General features: G+C 36.8%; 3 protein-coding genes across 3 annotated transcripts; 2 read left to right on the top strand and 1 right to left on the bottom strand.

Moving 5' to 3' along the window:
• The first annotated feature begins 263 nt into the window (after positions 1 to 263).
• On the top strand, positions 264 to 948 carry LOC120775005 (DNA-directed RNA polymerases I, II, and III subunit RPABC2). The gene is made up of 2 exons (XM_040104942.1): positions 264 to 409; positions 533 to 948. The coding sequence occupies exons 1-2, from the start codon at positions 381 to 383 to the stop codon at positions 897 to 899; spliced, it is 396 nt and encodes a 131-aa protein (XP_039960876.1). The 5' UTR covers positions 264 to 380; the 3' UTR covers positions 900 to 948.
• Positions 933 to 3,118, bottom strand: LOC120774993 (protein downstream neighbor of son homolog). Its single transcript, XM_040104915.1, has 4 exons — positions 2,923 to 3,118; positions 2,704 to 2,858; positions 1,816 to 2,639; positions 933 to 1,760 (listed from the first exon to the last, which is right to left on the bottom strand). Exons 1-4 carry the CDS (start codon positions 2,971 to 2,973, stop codon positions 1,036 to 1,038), a joined length of 1,755 nt encoding a protein of 584 aa, XP_039960849.1. The 5' UTR covers positions 2,974 to 3,118; the 3' UTR covers positions 933 to 1,035.
• Positions 3,119 to 4,699: 1,581 nt separating this feature from the next.
• On the top strand, positions 4,700 to 6,182 carry LOC120775001. Its single transcript, XM_040104928.1, has 2 exons — positions 4,700 to 4,810; positions 4,905 to 6,182. The coding sequence occupies exons 1-2, from the start codon at positions 4,792 to 4,794 to the stop codon at positions 5,660 to 5,662; spliced, it is 777 nt and encodes a 258-aa protein (XP_039960862.1). The 5' UTR covers positions 4,700 to 4,791; the 3' UTR covers positions 5,663 to 6,182.
• The last annotated feature ends 2,790 nt before the right edge of the window (positions 6,183 to 8,972 follow it).

Here is an 8,972-nt window from a genome sequence, read left to right as displayed (position 1 = left end):
AATAAATTTTTTGTTTACAGCAAATATTTTCATTATTGAGGGAGATGTTTTGTATACCATCTATAGTGGTAATATTTTATATTATAAATTGGAAATTAAAAGCAAACTAAACTATATAAATGTCTTTTGCAAAAATTACTTTGAAAACAAATTCATGAGTTGAATTTATGTTAAAGTATTCGCATATTTGCTATAAATGTACCCAACATTGGCGGTGGCAACCTCCGCTCAAAATCGAACAGAGCTGCAAAATGACAGCTATTTGTACAAGAACAAGAACAAAACATCGCTTGTCGTTTTTCGTGCACGCCGTAGAGAAATTTTGAAATACGTACGTACTTTACTATTATTAAATTTAATATTTACTCTTAACTCACAATATGGATGATGGAGATTATGATAATGATGAGTAAGTATAAAAACTTCACAAAAATAAATTAATTTTAGAGACATCCAAAAGAAGCCACGTTTCGGTCAAGCACTCTTAGACCTTTAAGAATTTTAATTTAATTTGTTTTTGTTTTTTTTTTAGTGTCGGTGGTGATGAATTCGATGATGTTGACGAGGAGGACAACATTGATGATATTAATCAGGAAGAGGAGGCCGATAATATAGAAATTATAGCGCAAGGAAGTGCAGGGGGTGGTGTACCTAAGTCAAAACGTATTACCACAAAATACATGACGAAATACGAACGCGCGCGTGTATTGGGTACGCGTGCGCTACAAATTGCTATGTGTGCACCTATAATGGTGGAATTGGAAGGTGAAACTGATCCGCTACAGATCGCAATGAAAGAATTGAAGCAGAAAAAAATACCAATTATCATAAGACGATTCCTGCCAGATCACTCATATGAGGATTGGAGCATAGATGAATTAATTATAGTGGATCATTAAGTTGTAATTTTAAAGCGTAGATTTTATTAAAAATATTTTTTTGAAAATTTGTTTTTATTAGTTGCCACATTATCTATGAGTATATGCTTTATGGAAAGTATCTTATTTCTAAGTTCTTGGAACAATTTTATACTTGTCAACTCCATGCGTAGCCGTATTCTTTATCGTAACAAACACGTTCTAAAAGGGCGACGGCATTATGTCCCGTACGGCACATGCACTCTACAACACTGGATATCAGACCACAGTCTGATAAGTTTTCTTGCCCAAACACCTGCCCAGCTGCTTCATCATCGCTTGCTTTCGGTTGTTGTTGTGCATCTGCTTCAGCTACAGCCTTCTCCAGTAAACATTGAGTTGCTTTACTAAACGCCAGCGTATTATTGTTAGTGGCAAGCGTTGCGCTAAATGTGTCTTTACTTTCCCCTAGCAAACTGCAGGCGTATGGCAAGAAAGATGGTAATATCACACCTTTCACTTCAATACTATTGTAGTCAACACCATCCATACGCACTTTACTCGAGCGTGTTGCTAATTGCTGCATTGTAGCTTTGGGGAATGCCACCGGAGCTAATAGGGTAGGTGGAATGCCTGCCAGTTTACCCACATTAGAAATTGTACTTTTGGCATTGAGCAGAAAACTAAAAAATCCTTGACATTCAACACCTTCTATAAGCAATAGTGAGTTTTCGCTGAAATCATCGGACATTTCTTGCACGTTTAGCTTGCGCGCATGCTCGGTTTGAATTCTTCTTAAATCCTTATCGTTCACTTCAAGATTTTCCAAAAAATTATCAGTATCTTCCTCGTCTTCCTCTGCTAGCAATTCGTTGGAAGTGTCAGCGGGGCGGCCAATATTTCCTGTTGGTACAGTTTGTTAGTAAAAACATAATAAATTAAAATATTGTATGAATACCTTCAGTAGCTGCATCGACGCTGTTACTCTCTTCTGTGAAGTTACCTTCATCAGACTTATTTAATGCGCTATCCTTTTTCAATGGCATTGAGTATTCTATGCCCTCTTGGCGTAAAGCGCTGCGCACACCGCGTGTGCTAGGCGACATAAGAGCATGAGTTTCCACACAGCCACCAGTGCCAGCTGCACGAAAAAGTACTGTAAACGTATTTGCGCACAGATAAAAGTAAGGACACTGACGTGCGCGCAAAAGTTGAAATAATCCCCTAAAACTGTAATCCCAATCGTCTGCTAAAGATTTGCGTTCACGTTCGCCAAGCACTATACCGTTATTAGTTTTGGTATTACGTGGAAATAACGTCATCCAAGGGAGATAAGGATGTTGCCAATAGTAACTGGCCTGATTGAAACGTGTGGCAGGAGAAATATCTAAACCGCACTGCGCATTCTGAGGATCAATGCATCGCACGAAGCTAGTCAAACCGCTAGCCAATTGACTTGTTTTTAGCGTAGTTGTTGGCAATTCACTGCGACAAAATAAGCGTACACGTGTTTTGATGCTCCAATCCATTGGTAAATGCTTAGTAAATTTTTGTTCCTCTAAAGCAGCTTCGTCATCTTCGGCCATCGCAGTGCCATGGAGCATAGCCGCAAATGATTTCGGATCGAATGGTTGCAGTGTCAACTTGGCTGGTGGAGGACGTGTGGGTGTTTCGCGCACAAATGCATCTTTCTGTGGCGGAGGTGTGTTGACAAAAGCAAGGAGCGTGTCATCTTCAATGAGCGGCGTGTCGTCGGTACGTGTACGTTTCGTCTCAGATTTTCTAAATATGCGTAAATAAAATAAATATTTAAAATGTGATTTGTGAAAAACAAACATTTTCTTACATTGCAAAGGGATTCTTTCGCTTTTGCGCTATTTTCGCCTCCAACAAGCTCTCTTTATCGAGTCCGCATTTCTCTACAATTGGCAAATTTGTGTTTTGATTTAAGCGTGCGGCCAGCTGCTTTTTCTTTTGCTTCAATCGATGCAATTTTATGAGCTAAATGGAGTGGAGGCAACCGACATGTATTATTTCGTATAATACTAAAAATGCACCTTTCTACCTCATCTGGATGCTTCCAATTTTGTTGATTGCACGGTTTTGTTGTTGACATTTTGTTAAATAATTACATTTAATTTGTATGCAATAACCATTAGCTATAAAATACCTAGCTCGCGTTCTAATTTGAGAATTTATTAAAGCGTTGCGCGCGTAATTTTGCACAAACTTGGTTTTCTGTTGTTTTTCTGGCAGCTATCAGCTGTTGTGAGAGGAAGTGTTGCCAACAGATGAAAATTAGAATTTATAGGAAACTTCATTTGTCATTTCCCAAGCATATTTTTATTGAGTTAATGGATAAGAAAAACGGATATAAAAAAATAATAATTTTTAAATGAAGTTTACAGATTTTTTAAGTCTACATAAAATGGCCAAATTGTGTTCGTGTGGAGAAATATTGGATGTCAAGGTTATTGCTTAAGCATAAATGGTTACAATTTAATATCTTGAATTTATGGGAAGCCGATCTGGGGTATGATGCTCCACACTACTTAAAATTATATTATATATAAACTAAATAGATATACCTACAGCATTGACGCTATAATATTTTCCTCTTTCTTATAATTTTCTAATTTATTTAGCATTTTCCGATTTTGTAACCGACTTTTGTTCGTTTAATGTTGTCACCGATTTATAATATAATATAATTAGGTCTGCGCACAGATTTACGAGCAACTATTACTGTACTGAAAAAAACTCCTTCTTAAATACTTATATATATTCCTACAAATGTATATATTTATGTATATCTATTGTCAACATACACATTTGCGTCAAACAACTGTTGCCGTTACAACAACAGCAAAATACACAGGCAACAACCATTGCTGCTGAAGATAAATGAAAAGATTAGCATAAATTCGGGCGCCATATCATTTTTTTTATACTTCACGCGCGACGCCGCAATATTGTATAATGATAATATGTCAAATTTTTGAACAAGTTCGATAGATAGATAGATCGACTTAAAAATTCTATATGACTTTTGTGAATATATGTATTTGTGAGGTAATGATTGAAGGAATGAAATTTCTGATAATGATTTCGTATATTTAAGCCACTTTGAAGCGAAAACTTTTCCAGAAATATCTTTTGAGATACTTAAAGAAAATCCTCACAGTCAGCCATTTTTTTTTTTTGGATGAAGGAACATTTTCTAAACGAGTCCCGGTTAATTAAAGTAAATTAATTTTTTATACGTATGTTGTTAATTATTTGTTCTTCAAAATAAATTAAGAGAAACAAAACAAATTTCATTAATTATTATAAATTTTTCCTCAAAATACATTAAGGAAAAAAAAATATTTTTGTTTGGCTTGCAAGTGAATACATCACCTTTAACCTACAAAACGGGCATTTTAAAAATTTATTTTAGACGACCCGGAAGAGCTGACAAATTTTTTGTGAGAAATGAATTTTTTTCGGTAATTATATGTACATACATACATATGTATATGCCTTATATTCAAATTACAAATGAACAATTAGCATTTTATTATGCTTTACATATAAATTTCAAAAGAATATTGCAATTTTAAACACTATTGCCGCCAGTACAGAAGTAGAAACGATCAATTTTCTTGCGAACGCTAAATATACATAATAAAATTAAAAGTAATTACTTTTTAAATATTTTTTTGTAAAATATACAATTCAAAACCTATGTATAAAAATCCGTTATTCTCAAAAATCATACTACCCAGTGAGCTGTACGCCGGGTATAAAACCACCACGGCCATGGTGTTTTTTGTAGCGCTGCCACCGTGGAAAATCGATAATTCGCCGAACGTCACTACATAGTATACGTAGATACAAACAGCGAATGAGTGATTGAAAACGGAAAAACACGCAGTGGCTTATCATTAACAATATGGCTGCTCAACGTAACGGTAAGATTGATATTAATAACCAGCCATTGGAGACACATATATTTGAACTTAAATAGTGGTGATTTGTAACACAAATAAAATTGTCTACTTCTAGGCGCTTTTTGCTTTGTGCTCTACGCCATTTTCTTGTTTGGCAGTCAACAAAATGTCACCGCTTTCAACGCCATGCCCAAAGACAATATTTTCGCCGATGTGCTGCTCACCGAGCTGCTAAACCGCATGGACAAGGACATCGATCCGGTGCAAAATTATTTCGATTTGCTTGGTGATGTGCCGAAAAGCGTTGATCTGGTGTCGCGCTCCTCGAAGAACAACAACAACGGGCCGGATGAGTACGAGTATCGCGGCATGTACGGTTCGCATCCGTCCATACGCGACCAAGAGTACATGCAGCACAGTTCCTTATGGGGACACCAGTACATAAATGGCGGCATGGGCGAGATGCCCAATCGCTTTCCAGCCATCAAGACCGATGCCACATTGCCGGCCTACTGCAATCCACCGAACCCCTGTCCCTATGGCTATGAGGAGAGTCAAGGTTGCATATCGGATTTTGAGAATACCGCTATTTTCAGTCGCGAATTTCAAGCTGCTCAGGAGTGCACCTGCGACAACGAGCATATGTTTGATTGCGCCGGTCAGGACAGCAACGCTAGCGCTAACGAGATGACCTCGACCATGGAGAAGTTCTTGATGCATCAATTCCAGAATGAAAACGGCTTGGACAATCCAAATGCGGTGGTTAAGAAATTCTACGGTTTTGCCACAGGCCACGGCGGTCCCAACAATCCCTTCTTACAGGGTGAGAAGCTGCCTATAGCCGCCAAGAAGGGCGATCATATCAGCGCTTAGGCGGGTCGCATGTTATTGGTGTCACTGTTAATAGATGTTGTCATTAATTGCAAATACTTAACCAAGCACACACTTAAATATATATGTATGTATGTAGTGGAATATACTTGTGCTGTCAGAAAATATCATACTATACATATAAAACTTACAATGACGAGTGACATTGGCATTTTTGGAGCATCTAAATGTTGAAAAACCAAATTGTTAAAATATGCGAATATGAAATGTTCAGCTCGCTGCCCTCAAGTTGAAATATATAATAATATTTAGTTGCTAGAAAATGATTTATAACTGTATTTAAACTTCGAATTGTTTACATGTGCATGTATAACGGCATATTCAGTCAACCGAAAGACGCAATTGTATAAGTAATCAAGCTCTCTTACTTCCCGAGCATTACTTTAGTCTAATTGTTTAAGCACATTTGTATTAACTGTAACTAAATTTCTTAACGGTAATATATATACATATGTATACACCCAAAATATCGGTTGAAATAAAGAATAATAAAAATAATTAATAAAAATGCCATAAGGTTTCCAGGGCCTTAAGGAGTTAGAAGTAGTCAGAGACATAAAAAAATGACAATTTTAAATATTCTTTTTCCGAGTAAATTCTTATATTTTATAAAGTAAAAACATAGATCTTCATAAATTGGTTTGATAGCTGCTAAAACATCAGAAGTTAAAGGAAAATAATCGCGAGAATAAGTAGCAAGCTCTCCACTTGCTTCAGCGCGCGATAAGAGCACCAGGAAGTCGTCACTTGCAGCGCCTGCTCTCGAAAATTCTGATTTCCGAATAACTCGAAAAGTATTAGTCGGATTGATTTTAAATTTTCAGAGAATATTTCTAAAACATCTATTTTTTTAAATCCGACTACCGCTAACCCCTAAATAAAGCACGCCAAATGAAGTAAACTTCTCAATCTCTATGCAAAAGAAGCGTTTTCCTACAAGGTCTTCAAGACTGGAGATTATAGATCAATTGTTATTTCTGGCCTGTCTAACGTTAGTGTTAACGTTACAATCGACCAAAACACGTGCGGGTTGGGAAAGGGCTGATGCATTGCCGGGTGAGCTGTTCAAACACGGCGGCGAAGAACTGATAAGGAGCATGCATCAGCTACTTTGTAAAATATGGTCGGACGGAAGCATGCCCAACGATTGGAATTTAGGTGTGCTATGCCCAATCCACAAAAAGGGAGACACCACAATGTGCGCCAACTACCGTGGGATTAGCCTCCTCAACATCACGTATAAGGTTCTATCGAGCGTATTGTGTGAAAGATTAAAGCCCACCGTCAAAAAACTGATTGGACCTTATCAGTATGGCTTTAGGCCTGGAAAATCAACAACCGACCAGATATTTACCATGGGCTAAATCTGGGAAAAGACCCGTGAAAGAAGAATCGACATACACCACCTTTACGTCGATTCCAAAGCTGATTTGACAGCATGAAACGGAGCTGCCTTTATGTCGCTATGTCTGAATTTGGTATCCCCGCAAAACTAATACGGCTGTGTAAACTGACGTTGAGCAATACTAAAAGCTCTGTCAGGATCAGCAAGGACCTCTCCGAGCCGTTCGATACAAAACCAAGTTTCAGACAAGGCGATTCCCTATCGTACGATTTCTTCAACTTACTGCTGGAGGAAAATTCGAGCTGTCGAGCTGAATCGAGAAGGCACAATCTTTTAAAATAGTGTACAGCTGCTGGCGTACGCCGATGATATTAATATCATTGGCCTCAACACCCCCGCCGTTAGTTCTGTTCCAGACTGGATAAGGAAGCGAAGCAAAGGGGTCAGGTGATGAATGAGGGCAAGAAGAAATATCTACTGTCATCAAACAAACTGTCGTCGTACTCGCGACTTGGCTCCCACGTCACTACTGACGGCGGGTGCTTTGCGCATTGTTAACGGCGAATACCGTATTCGATAGAACTATGAACATATGAGATATACGACCACATTGGCATAGTTCAGAGAATTAAGAGACATCGGCTATGCTGGCTGGTGTCCGTATGGATGAGAACACTCCAGCTTCGAAAGTATTCGACGAAGTACCCGACGGGAGAAGCAGAGTAAGTGAAAAATCTCCTCTCCGTTGGAAGGACCAGGTGGAGAAGAACATGGCTTCGCTTGGTTGGCAAAAAGAAGAACGACTGGATAATATCAATTCACTCAACTATTTTCTATAGTCTTGATGTTCCTCAATCCGGTGTTGACAATATGTAAAACCCTAAAATACTAGTAAGAACACGTCATACATATTACAGTCGCGCTTCGGAATCTCTTGAGTGATTTCGTGATGCTTCTGAGTGGATTACGGGTTTGGATAATTTTGTAATTTGTGAAGTGGAGTAAACTATTGGAATGGCAGCTTGTACTAAATGTCCTAAGGTTCAAAAGCCATATTGACCTAAAATAAAAGAATTGAATATCTAAACTCTGGGCACCATAAACCTTTCAAAGTTGTAAGCTGAGAAAGCTTTTTTCTAAAATTACAAAATAGGAAAAAGTTTCTAATAGTGCTTATCTCTTGGCTCTCCTCCAAATGCATTTGTGGAATAATGTTACCATACTTGCTTTCCTTGCAAAATCCTATAATTTGATTGACTTTGTGGACTTTGTAGACACATTGCTTCTTGATGTCTTCACAGCAGTTTCAAGTCGACTTAAACATGCATCGTCAAGTCAAGTGTCATCGACCCCCGTCCCCTCTTGTAATAATACTAAAAAGTTCAATTCGAATTTTTTGAATTGTTTAACAATGTTTTATTCTAATTTCGTATAAATTACAAATCTTTTAGAGTATTACATGATATGAGTTTCATATAAAAATAGCTAAGCACATACCAAAATACATATATGCTAAAAAATATTACAACTGAGTGTAAATTTGTTTTGCATAATTTATGTAATTTCAAACTAAATGGTAAAATGAGTATTATCCATGATTCATACACTGGTACAGGTATTGCTGTCCGTTGACCTCAACACACATATATAACTTTGTACATACAAAGTATATACCGTTAAATGTAGCCAAAGGCAATAACAACAATTTTTAAGACATACAAAAATTTCAAAATATAAACATATGTATGTATATAACTAAAAGAGTCATTAAAAAAATTAAAGAAAAAATTAATCAAATTGATCAAACATAAAAAAGTTAAAAAAATTAACACGTGTGAAAAAATTTGAATTCAAAAAGCTCAAAAATTGCATTAAAAAAATTAATGACAAAAAATTAAATTAAAAATTTTAAGTTTAAAAATTATCAAGAAAAAAAATTAATTTATA

This window comes from Bactrocera tryoni, chromosome 1 (genome assembly GCF_016617805.1).
Source record: "Bactrocera tryoni isolate S06 chromosome 1, CSIRO_BtryS06_freeze2, whole genome shotgun sequence".
Taxonomy (NCBI): Eukaryota; Metazoa; Arthropoda; class Insecta; order Diptera; family Tephritidae; genus Bactrocera; species Bactrocera tryoni.
Note: the sequence above shows the minus strand (reverse complement) of the source record. Positions and strands in the feature narration are given on the sequence as shown.

What these genes read in the sequence shown, in the direction of transcription:
- LOC120775005 (XM_040104942.1), top strand. Translation starts at nt 381, where the DNA reads ATGGATGATGGAGATTATGATAATGATGA. An exon ending in GGAGATTATGATAATGATGA is followed by an intron (nt 410 to 532) that starts GTAAGTATAAAA and finishes TTTTTTTTTTAG; the next exon opens with TGTCGGTGGTGATGAATTCG.
- LOC120774993 (XM_040104915.1), bottom strand. Translation starts at nt 2,973, where the DNA reads ATGTCAACAACAAAACCGTGCAATCAACAAAATTGGAAGCATCCAGAT. An exon ending in CGAAAGAATCCCTTTGCAAT is followed by an intron (nt 2,640 to 2,703) that starts GTAAGAAAATGT and finishes ACGCATATTTAG; the next exon opens with AAAATCTGAGACGAAACGTA. An exon ending in CGTCGATGCAGCTACTGAAG is followed by an intron (nt 1,761 to 1,815) that starts GTATTCATACAA and finishes CTGTACCAACAG; the next exon opens with GAAATATTGGCCGCCCCGCT.